The following is a 16,676-nucleotide window of genomic DNA, read 5'->3' on the forward strand; positions in this document are numbered from 1 at the left end:
CGAGCCCCCGCTTACTATGGGGGTTAACAGGGATTTCTCCCCTTAAAGGCGTGCCTCCACCCAGGGATGATCTTGTGGAACTATAACCCACACCCTGGGAACTTAATAGTTCACTAGTACCTCTGCTTGGGATCCACACACAGCCCCCACCTTTTCCTGTTGGGCAACTCACAGTATTCGCACCAAGTGTTCCCTTGTAGGTGATCTCCCCGGTACTCGCGCCAGAAGGCACCCCCTCTTGGAGTCCTCCCCGGTACTCACTCTAGGCAGCCTCACCACAGGCGACCCACTCTGATACTCACGCCTAAGCCCCCTCAGATCCGGACTCCTTGACTAGCGATGGCCTTGTCCACCTACCTAGCCACTTGTGGCCCTGCACTCCAGCAGATGTAATGCTGGGAGGTCTTAACCTCACTACCACTCCTGGAGGGGCAATATCCGCCCATTCTAGCTAGGTGACCTACATATCACTCCTAGAATGATCTCTTACAGAACTACTATCTATAAACTTGTACCTGGGGTACTCCTTACTGGAGCAGTCCCCAAAATGTCTGACCTACAGCACATGGCTGCTTCCCTTTATATGGGCCTATGCACCACCCTGTGGCCTGTCCTAGGGGTGTCTGTCCTAAGGGCCCATTTTTGGTAAACCCCTACATTCTCCCCCTGCTGGAAATTGTCACCTCCCGGCTGACACATCCCATCACAACCCAAAAATCTTACACAATACTTTTACCGTATTGTTCACATCACGCTTCACAGCTCCTCCAGGAGACTGCCAGGGTACAATGGATAACCTGGAAAGGAAAAGTGAGATATTACAACATTCCCACCCTCCAAAGTCTTTGTGAAAGTCCCCACAATAGTCTCTATCTCCTTTAGACATTTCACACACTCAAGAAAAGGACAATTTATTTGCCCAAATCAATAACACTTTTATTTTTCAGCAAAAATAAAGAACTTTTCCTGGCCCTCCCCTCCTCCTTGGGGGAGTCCAAATCCCAAGGTGCTCCCACCTTGGGCCCGCACATCCACCCTCCGGTGGTAACTTTTCAAACTGGAGCCCTCCAGGGCTAACTGTTTCAGCTCCCCTCTGGGATTCAACCGGAGCAGTCCTCACTCCAGGCCATCTGGCTGGCTGTTGTGTGGGTTTCCTTTCCACCCCCAACAGTTCCTTCCTTGGGAAAGTGAGTCTCTCCTTGAGAGTACACCAAACCGTAGGTGCTACTCCCTTCAACTGAAAAGCCCCTCCTGGGGTTAACTCGCCACTGGAGGCCACTTACACCATGTAGCTGAACCTCATTTTTATGTCCTCGTATGGGGCATAGTAATTTGCATGGGGCTTTCTTGCTTCTCCCCATTTGGCAGAACAACCTCTAGAAAGAAATACTTTGGATTGGGATTCTTCCTCCCACTGCTGTAAACTGTGTGGCGCAACACGGTGCGGCCCCACCACCATTCTTTTTCCAAGGCCCGGAGAAATCTCCACGCAGACATCCTTTTATTCACATCAGAGTCATGCAAGGCATTGCCTACCCTCTTTTCTTTGGCAGAGATTTCTGCTATGATCCATTCGTCTAGCAGACCCTCCATCTTTTCAAACATCCACAATGGTGCGTACGGCATGAAATAGCCCCAGAGCCTGAATATTTTGTAGTTGATGACCCGCTGTATGCGTGACACCCTGCAGAACACATCAGGATCCACTTTGCCTGGCAGCACCCAGAACTCTTTTTCCTCCTCTTTTGGGATTTTCCTAGGAGCGTAAAAGAGGTCAGGCAACTTGAAGATTTGAGGGCTGAACACATCCTCATCCTCCTCATCATCTTTCAAGTGTTCCTCCCAGCCGGGAGTACTGCTGCTGCTATGTGGCCCCTGCTAAAGGCTGATCCCCTTTGAGCAGGGCCTGCTGATAAGAAGGCAGAGCTACCCCCTCTGGGGTCTCTCCCTCTATATTTGGCACACTGGAGGCTATTATCCCCTCCTCCTTAGGGACTTGCTGCTGCTCTGGGGGTTCACAGTCCACTCCACTAGGCTCAGGGGTTACACATGGAGCTATAGGCGAGCTGGGCGCAGGCTCACTCCCTTCTCCCTCCCTGTCAGGCACCTCTTGTGGAGACTCCCCCATCTCTATCTTTATTTCTGTGGACGCGTGGACATCACCCCCTAAGGGCCTTGATTCCACAGCTCCCTCTGACTGGGTCACAGCCGTGACACTGCCGGTCCCCCCATCTCGGGTGACTAATGTATGGCAAATGGTATGTTTAACATATAATGGAAAAAATATTCACAGAACAGTAAATACAATTACAATGCATAATATACCCCAACATTTTGGAACACAGTCCTTTGTCAAGGGGATTCTGACAAAGGTCTGTGTTCCGAAACGTTGGGATTTTCTCATTCCACACGTGTCTGGTTTTTCTGTATATTGCATTTTGTCCAACTGGTGGTATGTATATTATGCATTGTAATTGTATTTACTGTTCTGTGAATATTTTCCATATAAAGAGCATTATATGTTAAACATATCATTTGCTGCCTTTTGTGGTTAGTAGGTGTGCATTGAGTAATTGATTGATTTGTATTAATATTCTGTTTGCCCCTATGTGGGCTTGGGGAACATATTCCTATTTGCACCCTTTTTCCTGTCTTTGTTTTAAAGCCAGCTATTTTTGCTTTAGCAATTGTGGTGTGTCCTCCAAAACTATTTGTTTGGATTGAAAGTATTACCCTACTCACAAGCACAATTACAAATTTTCTTCTCCTGCCAGTTTCTTCTTTCTGCTCTCATGTTGCCGGCCCCATTCTACCTTCTCCATAGCTGAAAGTACTAGCTACATAAAATGAAAGACATTTTTTTTTTTTTTGAAAGGTATATTTTATTGCTTTTCATACAAACAAAACATAAAATAACACACTTAACATTACATTAAAGAGAGTATGCTGGTCTTTCTTTTCAGGTCTGTCATTAAGGCTTGTTACAAATATCAAAGGGGAGGGTGTGACAATATAAGGTTTAAGCATGGTTCTGGCGGCAGTTACATAAGATTGGGTTCATCTACCTATTGAGCTAAATGCTCAGGATGTAATGGGGAGGAGTGGAAGAGTGCCGGGGATTTTATCATGTAAATGGGAGTGGAGTCCTTCAGTTTCCCTCCAGGTCACACCAAGGGCCCCAAACTTTATCGAATTTATTGGGCGCGCCCCTATTCTCGTATGTGAGTTTGTACAGAGGAACAACGGCATTCACTAGATTCTTCCAGGCTGTAACGGTGGGCAGGGTAGTGCCCATCCAATGCATTGCATGAAAGACATATTTTTAATGGTCAACAGCACGATCGTCTGGACCCAGTAGGAAAGTGGACTGTTGGCAGGGCCCAGCAGGGTGGAGGGTGAGTGGTGGCCAGAAGGTTGGGTGGTGTGCTGTCAGCAGGGTCTAGTGGGGAAGTCAGCCGGGCCTAATAGAGGGCATAAGCGCCATCTGACTGGGGACTGAATCAATGAGCCAATGCAGTTGCCAATCCGACGGGAAAATTAAACCTGGAGCACACAAGCAAAGAAAGGCTTCAGTTCCCTATCAGGTCAGCCTAGCTGCTGATTGGTTCCTATCCTACAGTGCAGTGTACGGAGGGCCGCCGGCTCCCCTGCACATCCAGAGAACTCAGCCAGCAGGAAGTGGAACAGATGGGTGGGGCTAGTGAGGTTTTTGTGGAATTTCTCAATAAAACAGTCAGAAACACAACTTTTTAAACACAATCCTTCTATATCTAGAGGATTATAATTCACTGGTACATTCTTAATTTTTATAGGATATGTCTCCTTTCAAAAGCTTATTGTTGTGCCCGCACCTGGGGCCATTGTGTTGGCCAAGTGCAGGAACACAAAGCAGATTTTGCCCCTTTTTTGCATGCTTGCGCTCAGCCTGACACAGAAAAAAAAAATATAACTATATTACTATACTATAACTATATTACTATATACTAGCGAGTGAATCTAAACGTGTATGGGGACCTTTAGAGCCCAAGATGCTTCAGATAAATAATGGACCTCTAATCAGTTCAATTTGTGAAATTAATTATGATTAGTGCTTTATCCTACAATTTCTTTAAACGTGGGACAAACAAGAAAAACAATAATGATGACAATTTCACATCCTAGTTTCAAGAAACCTTTTTGAGTTTAGATCTAATTGGGAAAAGGGGCTCTGAAGGCGACAGGTACTATTGGTAACAGGGGGAAACAAGTACTTCTCTTGAAGAAATTATCAGACCAAGTGGCAGCATGCACAGTGGGAAGCAAATATGAAACTTTTTTTTTTATTTATTTTCTTTTATCGTTCTCACACAAACGTATACAGAGTGAGAAAACCCTTATTCTTTTGATACAGAACAGACTGAGTTAAAGGAACAGTAACACCAAAAAATGAAAGAGCTTTAAAGTAATAAAAATATAATGCACTGTTGCCCTGCACTGGTAACACTGGTCTGTTTGCTACAGTAACACTACTATAATTTATATAATAAGCTGCTGTGTAGCCCTGGGGGCAGCCATTCAAGCTGGAAAAAAGGAGAAAAGGCACAGGTTACATAGCAGATAACAGATAAGTTCTGTAGAATACAATAGTGTTTTATCTGTTATCTCCTATGTGCCTGTGCCTTTTCTCCTTTGAATGGCTGCCCCCATGGCTACATAGCAGCTTATTTATATAAATTATAGTAGACTTTCTGAAGTAAACACACAGCTTTTACCAGTGCAGGGCAGCAGCACATTATATTTTAGTTACTTTTATACACTTTCATTTTTTGGTGTTACTGTTCCTTTAAGGCGATTTGCTCTTCCCACAAGGCGGCTGCGTCATGCGTCATTGCGCTTACGTGATTGTGACGCTAATCTCGCGTAATGAGATTTGTGGCTTTGGGATTTTCTGTGAGGTTGGAGGCTAGAACGCTTCAATAACGATTTTGTGGGAAGTGTAAGTAGCGATTCGAGAGTGCGGGCTACGTTAGGGGATTCGGGGCTGTTGGGCTGTGCGAATGCTGTGTAAGGGAAGGAACATGCAGGCACCCTAGCGATCGCCCTCGCCAAGTCCACAGATCACTGACAGTATGGGGGGCGGTAATTCAAGTAAACTCAACACGGTCAGGCCCACCTTAATACCCAAAATCCACCAGTGCCAGGGCTACTGTCCCACCTCTAGAGGCGGCCATGGGGAAATAGATGGGGTGTTAGAAAGCGTGTAGTAGAGAGAGATGACACCGCACTGACGATTAGTTTGTGTTTTATTTAGACCTCAGAACTCTACTCTGATCAGTAACACCACATGAAGGAGAGTGAATGTGTATAAAGGGATAGCACATTGGGCACTTGCTTGAAGTAAAGCAGAGTGAATGTGTATAAAGGGATAGCACATTGGGCACTTGCTTGAAGTAAAAGAGAGTGAATGTGTATAAAGGGATAGCACATTGGGCACTTGCTTGAAGTAAAGGAGAGTGAATGTGTATAAAGGGATAGCACATTGGGCACTTGCTTGAAGTAAAGGAGAGTGAATGTGTATAAAGGGATAGCACATTGGGCACTTGCTTGAAGTAAAGGAGAGTGAATGTGTATAAAGGAATAGCACATTGGGCACTTGCTTGAAGTAAAGGAGAGTGAATGTGTATAAAGGGATAGCACATTGGGCACTTGCTTGAAGTAAAGGAGAGTGAATGTGTATAAAGGGATAGCACATTGGACACTTGCTTGAAGTAAAGGAGAGTGAATGTGTATAAAGGGATAGCACATTGGGCACTTGCTTGAAGTAAAGGAGAGTGAATGTGTATAAAGGGATAGCACATTGGGCACTTGCTTGAAGTAAAGGAGAGTGAATGTGTATAAAGGAATATCACATTGGGCACTTGCTTGAAGTAAAGGAGAGTGAATGTGTATAAAGGGATAGCACATTGGACACTTGCTTGAAGTAAAGGAGAGTGAATGTGTATAAAGGGATAGCACATTGGGCACTTGCTTGAAGTAAAGGAGAGTGAATGTGTATAAAGGGATAGCACATTGGGCACTTGCTTGAAGTAAAGGAGAGTGAATGTGTATAAAGGGATAGCACATTGGGCACTTGCTTGAAGTAAAGGAGAGTGAATGTGTATAAAGGGATAGCACATTGGGCACTTGCTTGAAGTAAAGGAGAGTGAATGTGTATAAAGGAATAGCACATTGGGCACTTGCTTGAAGTAAAGGAGAGTGAATGTGTATAAGGGAATAGCACATTGGACACTTGCTTGAAGTAAAGGAGAGTGAATGTGTATAAAGGAATAGCACATTGGGCACTTACTTGAAGTAAAGGAGAGTGAATGTGTATAAAGGAATAGCACATTGGACACTTCTGTAAAGCAATTGGTTTAGTTGCCTGCAGCATAACTCTGAAAATACTCAGCAGTCGCACAATCTGTGCAATGGGTCAGAGAATAGATCAGCCCTGTGTCTTATATTGTCAGCAACAGGGCTATATGTGGTGGCACCAAGCTGTCGTGAAGTTACTTGAGCATTGGTGAAATTAGATTTGGGAAAGGTGCTGGCATTGACAGGGAACTCATTCCTCTAGAATAATTAGATACAGAAGTGGAAGTCACTGATACATCATTATAATTTTTTTTTAAGTGTCTAGTGTGGTAGGTCCAAGCCAATAGTGAATCATGTGCTTCCATACCTGCTTTTTATATGTACTCTCATAATAATTACTGTGTTTTTAGTATTTGGTTGAATTAAAATGCATTGCCAAGCTGCCTGACACTGGTCTGAGGGAGACCACCATCATTGTTGCATCGCCAAATGAGCCAAGTACTATAACTGTTTGTTCTCAGCTGCTCCCCACATCTCAAATGTTTTTATTTGGTGCAGAGATTGGCTTGTTTGTGTTGAGATCAGTGAACGTATTAACAGGAAAGTAGACATCATCCTTCCTTGGGGGGTGCAGGCAAGGGCCCTTCTAAAAACCTTGTTGTTTTTTTTTTACCCTAAAAGTGAACTTCCTATTTAAAAGCCTAAGTATTCTGAACCTTGCTTTCAGCCAAAATGTGTTATTGAACTTTTTCTGCTTGTTGTCTCAGGAACAAGAATTGGAACAAGCAAACACTGAAGGACCATCTTGTTAGACTGGATTAAAAGAATTTACTCACAAAGGAGTCATACACTATATCAGAGAAGATTCAAGAATGGCTGCAGACAAAGCAGGAGGTAGGTGTTCTTTTACTGTGATGTTGTACTGCTGGTTTTATTGGAACATAACACAAATCACTTGTGCGCACACAATCACTCTACTATAAATAGGCTTTGATGCATTTGTTAAGATGACTTTTTTAAATGTTTCAAAGTGTAATTTTTAAATTGAAAAACATTTTAAAAAATATTTCTGATGTACTATTTGAAAACCTATAAACAGAAAATAGTGCTTCGGAGGTGACTTACGCCCTTTAAATGAATTACTATTCCCAGTTAAGAAAGGACACTGTAACCACCTCACAGCACACCTGGGTGCATGCAACATGTGCAAAATTGTAACCCATGCAAAAAATATGCAATAATGCGCCCTTCCTTTTGATAACTCTGCCCCACATGTCAAAAGTTGGCATACTGGCAAAAGATGCAATGGCACTCAGGGGCTGTAAACGGGACAAGCCCTTTAAATCAAACTTTATTGTGGTAGTGCAATGTTTTGGGGCAAGGGGACCCCTTTATCAAGCAAGTTTATTAATATATAAATTATATATAAATATAAACAAAATGCCATGGTTTAAGAGTTGAGTTTTTTTTTGTATTCTTCATCAAAGTTAGAAAAGATCTATGTTAAGATATAAAATGCCCTTTGAATAATAGTCTAATGCCAACTGAGATATCAAAGCAGTAGAATAGATTAAACTGCTGAAATGTTTAATTTTTTTTCTTGCGGTTGAGGGACCTTAATGTTGCTTTTGTGCCTTTCATTAATCCAGTCACATTACACTTGCAGACTGAGATCTGTGGCTTGGTTATGTTTTACTCATGCTGTTATATTAACCATTTGTTTAAAAAAAACCTGAGGAGTAAGACAATTTATTTCTCTTATTCATGAAGGTAATTTCAAATGTTTTTATTTTGTTTGATACTTAGAACAGGGAGCTGAAAAACACGAGGGCTCTGCTAATTGCTCAGGCATTTCTGACCAGGAGAAGGAATTGTCCAGAAGTGCATTACAGGCATTTACAGTAAGTCTTTAAGAATATGCAATGCAGTTATTGGCATTTTTCCCATATTTTTAATATTTACTATGTTTATCAGTTACTTTCATGTCACATCTACTTGATAAATAAGAATTTTGCCTATATCTGTGTACAATTTTTCCTATCTTAATAAGATTCATTGCATATGTTACAGAATTTTTCATTTTAGTTAATTAGCTTTATGCAGTTATGTGAGGTGCAGTACAAACAATCACACTTTAAACACATGTTTTAAAAATGCACAGTCTTTCTGATAAAAATGCAAAATTTGGTATAAATGATTTATTAATCATTTATACCAAATTTTGCATTTTTATCAGAAAGATTGTCTTTTGTTTCCATCATTATGCTATATTACTGCACCCTACTAGCACTGGCAGCACATGCTAAGTTGATGGGTAGCTTATATAAAGGTCAAGTTTCAAGCTGAGATGGTGTGTTTTTTTCACAAATACATGGAAATATCATCTGGAGTACATAAACTAAATCTAAACTGAACTAATTTAAATCTCTAATTCTTACAATTTTTAACTCTTGCTTCAATGTGTAAAGAAATACACAATTGTAGATCACAGTTGTTAGAAAAATAAATAATGAGGTTCTACAAATAGCTGTTTATGTTCCCAAATGTATTACTGCTGTACCAAAAAAAATATCTCCTACCCAGGAGCTTACATATAGTAAGTAAGTAGCGGTTCCTACACATTTCAGCCAGCAACACTACTTCTCCTACACTGTCCCAAGAGTGACACCTGGCTTGATGGGGGTTTGCAATTGTTTACCGGCCCTCAACATTAAACAAATCTTTGCTGGAGAGTGAGGCAGTGATAGTTTTGGTGCCAGTTATGCATACTGACAAGCCTATTAACACCTGTAACAGATCAGTATCTCTGTATCCAAAACAAAGTTGCTTTTCAAGTAATGGGCCAGATTCAATTCAATGAGAAAAAGTTAACTCATGGTTTATAACATAAAAACTCATGGTTGAGATTCAGTGCAAAAGTCAGTTCCAGATATAGACTTCAATAGAGGTTTTAGAAAAAACATTTCAAGCATTTCAAGTTGAATCTCGTCCATGAGTTTTCTCGTGATAAATATTTTTTCTTCCTGAATTGAATCTGGCCCTATGTGACCTATAAACTTCTGTTGAACTAAAATGCATTATGCTTTTTTTTTTAATTGTATTTTCTAGGCAGGTAATTATGAAGCCTGTCTACAGCATCTAGGAGAACTTAAAGAAATCAACAAAGATGATTATAAAGTAATTCTGAATTCTGCAGTAGCTGAGTTTTATAAGAGTGAACAGACAACATCTGACCTGCTGAAGCAAACGCTTAACCAGTTAAGGAACGAGGTAACAAAATGTACCTAAACTTCGAATGAGAAACATATTCATGTGTGTGCTTTAAGCATTAGAAGACTCTTGTAAATGAATACCTCTTTAAAAAGTTTCATGTCCCCGACAAATGCAGTGCCTATGAAAAGTATTAACCACTTGGAAGTTATGTTTCATTGTTAGAACCTAGATTCAAGGTTGTTTGAATGTTGTTGTTTTAAAACGGAAAGTGAATAAAGTTAATTACAATGAAAAATTTGTAATAAAACTTTATACACCCCTATTAATATATAAATGATCGTTAGTTCAGACAACTCTTTTCTAAAATTGCATAATTGGTTACTTGGAAATGAACAGAATAGTTGCGCCACTGGTATAAACACACCTGTATTTGGAAGGTCCAACCAGGGTGTTTTAAAAGCACTCGTCAGGATTGATAAAAAGCAATTTAGAAATCACTGAATATCCTTTCAAAGTACAGTTAAATCAATCATGAATCAAGAAATGGAAAGCGTAGGGCACAACTGTAAATGATGCAAATCATAAATGCACCACCAAAAAAACTTTACACCACATGCTCACTCTCAAAATTGGCAAGGCATTCAAGGCCCAAACCAAAGTTTTATTAAACAGGAGGGCTGACTTATACCTGGGCGTAACTGGATTTTTCCTGGTACCCTTGGTAGTCAGTCCGAGATTTGTAAGCTTTTCATACTGTTCCGGAACCTTTATTAATCTATATCCTGGCCTTACAGGATGGGCATATCTCTGTCTGTCTCCTGTTTTTCATTATATTTTAGGCTCCCTCAAGCAGGCTTTAAACATTTTAAACATTTTTATGCAAGGAATCTAACAAAAAGTAAGTGCGGACTGAATCTGACATAAATTCCTGCATAACAATTACATATGCTAATGAATATGCTTTTGGGTTATAGGTTCATTCTGCTGTTGATGAAATGGATAGCTTAGATGATGTGGAGAACAGTATGTTGTATTACAATCAGGCTGTCATCTTGTATTATCTGCGTCAGCACATGGAAGCTATTTCAATTGGAGAAAAACTTTATCAGTTTATTGAACCATTTGGTAAGTACATGAAACGGTTTCTTGTTATTTTTGTGTGTTTAAGGGGCAGGTTTTTCAAAAGTTGAGACATCTACCTTATTTTTACTTTTAGTTATAAAAAGGAACATTTTTGTTTTCTGAGAGGTAATGAAAAGCATTCTGTTCACTGGGCACACCAGCCATTTCTTTTATGAAATCATTTTATCAGTAGGCTTTTTGATTTGTGCTAGGAAATCCTTTTAGTAAAAGCCTATGGGAATAGATTGTGAAGAATTTGCCCAGGGGTGTCTTACAACTGTGCCTGACATTTCTCACTTACGAGGTGAAGAGTTTCATATTGATAACTCTTCTGCCTGTTTTCTAATATCACTGAAATGTTCCTCTGAGTTCCATATCCATCAGTTTTTTACTGCATCTCTGCAGTATTCCCTCTGTAATACTGATAGAGAGTTAATAGAAAATATTAATCCTTTATATATTCATTTTAACACTCTCCTTATTTTTATGTGCAATAAAACATTTGTAGAAGCTGTTCTGCACACAAAGGGTTTCTCTATGTAGTTATTATTGTTTGTAGAAGCTGCATTACCGCTTATGCTATATAACTCTGCATCACTGATTAATTTTCTCTGTGAAAATGGCCTAAACCATGGCTTGGTCTTCATTTTTATACAGTTGCTGATAGTGTAAGATAGCATTATATTTCTTATTGAAACTTGAGTTAAAATACAATATATTTTTTTACAGGTGAATAAATAAAAAAAAAAATTCTTTATAAAATATTATGCAGATTTAGATGTTCTTCTGTTAGATTTCTTAAGTTGCTTGTATTAAAGGGGCTATGAAGGAAAAAATATCCAAATTTGCTGCTTCTCTACCTAATAAAGAGGCACATTTGCAATATACTCAAGTTAGGAAATCAGTACCTGTACAAGGTTTATAAAATAAACAATCTTATGACGTTTAGTATTGTGAATATGCTTTTACAACCCCTTTAAGTAGTTGTTGGAAAAAGAAGTTTGTAGAAAAATTGCTTTCTCATCACTTTTTTTTTTTATCCTGATGGTAATTGCATGCCATTTTGTTTGATTTTTAGCTTTTTTTTTTTTTTTTTACTTTTAATTAATTTTAATAAGCATTAAGTAGTCATGTTAAAATCTATAATTCCTCCTTGAAAAGAAGAGCTTTTTCTGTATAAGGAAATGTGCAAACTTTACACGTGACCTACTAGCCCAGTACCTGTACATTTTTTGGGCACCCATCGCTCTCCAGATCTGTACGTTAATATAGTTTCCAACAGGATGCAGATTTTTTATTTTTTAAGCAAAAAATTTAATTTATTGGTGAAATGTGCATGGAATGAAAACATTAATAAAAATGTGGGTAGCTGTATTATTATTATCATCACTTAAAGAAATCATAGGGTATAACCATGAGACATACATATATAATAGGTAAAAAATAAGGGGCACATTCATTAAAGTACGACAGGTCTGAATACAATTTTTTTAAATTTTTTCCAATGTTTACAACTTTTGTGTATTTTCTACAATATTTTTGTTAATTTGCGCACTTTTTTGTACTTTGTGACAATTTTGTGCGACAAGATCGTATTTGTTGCAACGAGTACTAAAGTTTCGGATTCATTCAAGCTTGGGTATCGTGACTTTCCTTGGGCCAGGTTGGAGCTGCAGAGTGCCATTGAGTCCTATGAGAGGCATCCAAAATCATGCACTGTAGGTTCAAAGTCAGAATGCTTTTCCCGCCATTTACGATCGTTCAGATATGATCATTTCATGAGTTTCAGATCACCAATCGTAAACGATCGTTCCAATACGAAAATTTCTGAATCTTCGTATTCAAACGAACAGAATTTTTGTGACTTTAGCAAACTTAAAAAGATATCGGATTTCGTGGTTCGGATTCATACTTTAATGCATGTGCTCCTAGGTGTTTGTTTTTAGACCGCTTTGTCATTTAAGTCTGAATGTTATCATTTTCTCATCTATACACACTGATTTATTCTAACTTTGTATTGCAACCTAACATACACATCTTAGGGGCTGATTTACTAACCCACGAATCCGACCCGAATTGGAAAAGTTCCGACTTGAAAACGAATATTTTGCGACTTTTTTGTATGTTTTGCGATTTTTTCGGATTCTGTACGAATTTTTCGGATCCAATACGATTTTTGCGTAAAAACGCGAGTTTTTCGTATCCATTACGAAAGTTGCGTAAAAAGTTGCGCATTTTGCGTAGCGTTAAAACTTACGCGAAAAGTTGCGCATTTTTCGTAGCGTTAAAACTTAACGCTACGAAAAATGCGCAACTTTTCGCGTAAGTTTTAACGCTACGCAAAATGCGCAACTTTTTACGCAACTTTCGTAATGGATAGGAAAACTCGCGTTTTTACGCAAAAATCGTATTGGATCCGAAAAATTCGTAAAGAATCCGAAAAAATCGCAAAACATACGAAAAAATCGCAAAGTACCGATCATTACGAAAAAAACGCAATCGGACTCCATTCGACCCGTTCGTGGGTAAGTAAATCAGCCCCTTAATATATCATGATTATTTTAATACTGTAGAAAAAGGTTTCTTTCCAATGTCTGACCTTTAAATAAGTCTGTATTTCTGCTCCATATTTTGTGGTTTCTATCTGTTTGAGGTGACTATTTAAGAAAAAGCTTTATATTTTATTGTAACAAAGTTGTGCACACCACTATGTTTTAAACCATTAGGCGGTGGTGCAATGAGGTGGTGACCACAAACTTCCTATATATATTACATATATATATATTGGTATGAGACCTGTTATCCAGAATGCTCGGGACCTGGGGTTTTTCGGATAAGGGATCTTTCCGTAATTTTGACTATAAGTCTGCTAAAAATCATTTAAATAATTAATATACCCAATAGGCTTGTTATAAGGAATAACAATATCTTAGTTGAGATCAATTACAAGGTACTGTTTTATTATTACAGAGAAAAAGGGAATCAATTTTAAAAATTATAATTATTTACTTATAACGGAGTCTATGGGAGATGGTCTTTCTGTAATTCGGAACTTTCTGGATAATGGGTTTCCAGACAAGGGATCCAATACCTGTGTATGTATGTATAATATATATATTATATATATATTATATATATATTATATATATATATATTATATATATATTATATATGTGAGTGCAGAGGACCTTTTAGTTGCTATTTTAATATTTTATTTTGGTTCATTTGTGTATATGTATATACTGTATCTTTCATCCTGTTATGTGTTTATATTTCACCCTTCTAACCTTTTTGTAGACGCTCTTAAAATGTAATTTTGATGTACAGTTATTTACATTTATGAAGTGCCAAAATGTTTTTCAGCAACAACGGCTGTCTTTTTGTGTCAGATAGATAAAAAACCATGGAGTAGTTGTGGTTTGGTTCATTTAATGCCACTAAATACATATGCTTTATATAGATGTGAGGACCCCATGATTGTTCAAGTTTAGTGTGTTATTGGTATAAATTCTCTGTAACATTTTTCTGTTTTCATGTCATTCTGTAAAATATCTTGCTTTTTAACCAATTCTATGTTTTTCTGCACACTTTCTTTCCTATGATGCTTTCTTTGCCACTGACATTATAGGTAGGCGTATTTGTCTGAAAACACCTAGATCATCGCCCCAAAGCCCTACAGGACCGTTTACACCACACAGACGAGGTGAAGATTCACTAATTCTAATTCTGAGGGTTCCCCCACCCCCCAAATGTTCACAGCGGGCAGGGTGATGAATCCTGTCTGTAAATGGAATCAATCAAAATTTCACCACAAAATGTCAAACTTTTTCATTCAACACGTATATTTTCATCATCTTTAGCCAATTAGCAAAGTTATTGAGTTTGTAAATTGTATAATTTGTACATTTTTTCAAAGAGTCATTCAGGGGATTGCCAATATGCTAGGATAAATTACGATACAGACAAAAGAGCAAAAAACACTCTATTTGTTGGCTTGTACCACAAAAGCCAATATAGTAGAAATTTTTCTAATTTTTTACAGTGGATTATATTGGTAATCTGTTACTTGTACAGGTATCGGACCCCTTATCCGGAAACCCATTATCCAGAAAGCTCCGAATTACGGAAAGCCCGTCTCCCATAGACTCCATTATAATCAAATAATTCAGAATTGTAAAACTGATTTCCTTTTTCTATGTAGAAATAAAACAGTACCTTGGAATTGATCCCAACTAAGATATAAATCATCCTTATTGGATGCAAAACAATCCTATTGGGTTTAATTAATGTTTTATTGATTTTTTAGTAGACTTAAGGTGTTGAGATCCAAATTACAGAAAGACCCCTTATCCGGAATACCCTTGGTCCCGAGCATTCTGGATAATGGGTCCTATACCTGTACTAGTTTATATGTAAGCTTATTAGAAAATGAAAAAAACAATTGCCCTATTAAGGAGTTTATATTACAGCTAACTTTTTTATACATAATATATATTTTTCATGAAGCTAATTGCCTGCTTTTCTAATACTGCATTATTTTAAAATGAATTCTGTTTATTTAGCTCTTTTGCTCTCTCACAGTTCTCCCTGCATGCTTAGATCCTGTATATATGGAGGGTTAGGTAATAATAAGTGGAATGTTTTCTTTAAATGAAATCACCTACCAACCAATCAACAGGTAGTATTTACTAGTCAGCTATGTAGAAGCAAATATTTTATTGGATGAACTACTGCACCTGGGCAACCTGTAAATACATATGATGGTTATATCCTCTAATTCAGTGACCTCCAACAGTGGCTCATGAGCAACATATTGCTCACCAACCCCTTGGATGTTGCTTCCAGTCGCCTTAAGCAGGTGCTTAATTTTGAATTCCTAATTTCAAATCATAGGCCACTTATAGTAACTTTTTTCATGCTTGCAATGCTTCCCAACTCTTTAAATTTGAATGTGGCTCACTGGTAAAAAAGGTTGGTGGCCCCCACTCTAATTGTTAGTCTTATAGGTTCACCTCTTGGGAGTCAGTAGGGCTCATTTATGGCCACTGGGAAAATTTGCATCTTGGTTTTAACATTGCAGCTAATCAGTGATTATATATTTTTTTTGCAATAGCTACAGATAGAACAGTAAAAATAAAAAATATTAATTGGCTGCCATAGTTTGCTGCTCACTTGCAGATGTGTTCAGTTTTCTTAAATGAGCCCCAGTATGTGATGCCTACTAAGCTTTATATGGTATCAGTACTGAGATTAACTAACCCCCTGCATAGTTCACACCTCAGATTCAGGCTATAAACCTCAGGCTCAGACTGTAAGCACCCACATAGTTCACTTCTTCACACATCAGAAAGACTCTAGAAGCAGTGCCAGCCTTGTGTCACAGTATGTACTGCCTGCCGTATGCTGCCTGTGTGTATGGCACACACAGGCATCATAGGGCAGACAGAGCATGGCACACACACACAGGCAGGGTAGGGCAGGTAGATTATGGCACCAATAACTGCCCTATCCTGCAAACCACTTAGTATTTTAAATGCTTTAATAGAAAATACCTGCTAAAACTTGGCTTCCTGTCAATTGAACTACAGCTAGGCTCGATCAATCGATCGTCGCATAGTGAATGCAGCTCCTTCCTTCGCCTTATCTCCGTAGTTCAATTGACAGGAAGCCAAGTTTTAGCAGGTATTTTCTATTAAAGCATTTAAAATACTAAGTGGTTTGCAGGATAGGGCAGTTATTGGTGCAGGGTAGAATAGCTTTTTTACTTTAAAAATTTTAGTGTTACTTTTCTTTAAATGTGGGCATGGTCTTAAAAGCTCTTGCTGGTGAGGTTTAAAAAAGGGGCGTGGTGAAAACTGGCTTCCATTAGCAGCTCTCCACTTAGTATGCTAGAGAAATTCAGGTGCCTGCATCATAAATTCTTGTTTCCCCATGAGATAAACACTTTGCTGGGTGATCCATGGTTCCAGTCACAGTTTCCATGGCTGGCACCCAGAAGGTTAAACACC

The 16,676-nt window shown here is 38.7% G+C and overlaps 1 protein-coding gene across 5 annotated transcripts in view; it reads left to right on the forward strand.

The window, feature by feature from the left end:
* Window positions 1-4,858: 4,858 nt before the first annotated feature.
* cnot10 (CCR4-NOT transcription complex subunit 10) overlaps window positions 4,859-16,676 on the forward strand; it is a 68,879-nt gene continuing 57,061 nt past the window's right edge. The window contains exons 1-6 of one of the 5 annotated variants that reach the window (XM_012964690.3): window positions 4,869-4,975; window positions 7,101-7,227; window positions 8,140-8,234; window positions 9,442-9,603; window positions 10,521-10,671; window positions 14,297-14,371. In XM_012964690.3, the coding sequence (XP_012820144.2) occupies window positions 7,206-7,227; window positions 8,140-8,234; window positions 9,442-9,603; window positions 10,521-10,671; window positions 14,297-14,371 (505 nt within the window). In that variant the 5' untranslated portion in view covers window positions 4,869-4,975; window positions 7,101-7,205. 5 annotated transcript variants of the gene reach the window in all.

This window comes from Xenopus tropicalis, chromosome 6 (assembly GCF_000004195.4).
Source record: "Xenopus tropicalis strain Nigerian chromosome 6, UCB_Xtro_10.0, whole genome shotgun sequence".
Classification (NCBI taxonomy): Eukaryota; Metazoa; Chordata; class Amphibia; order Anura; family Pipidae; genus Xenopus; species Xenopus tropicalis.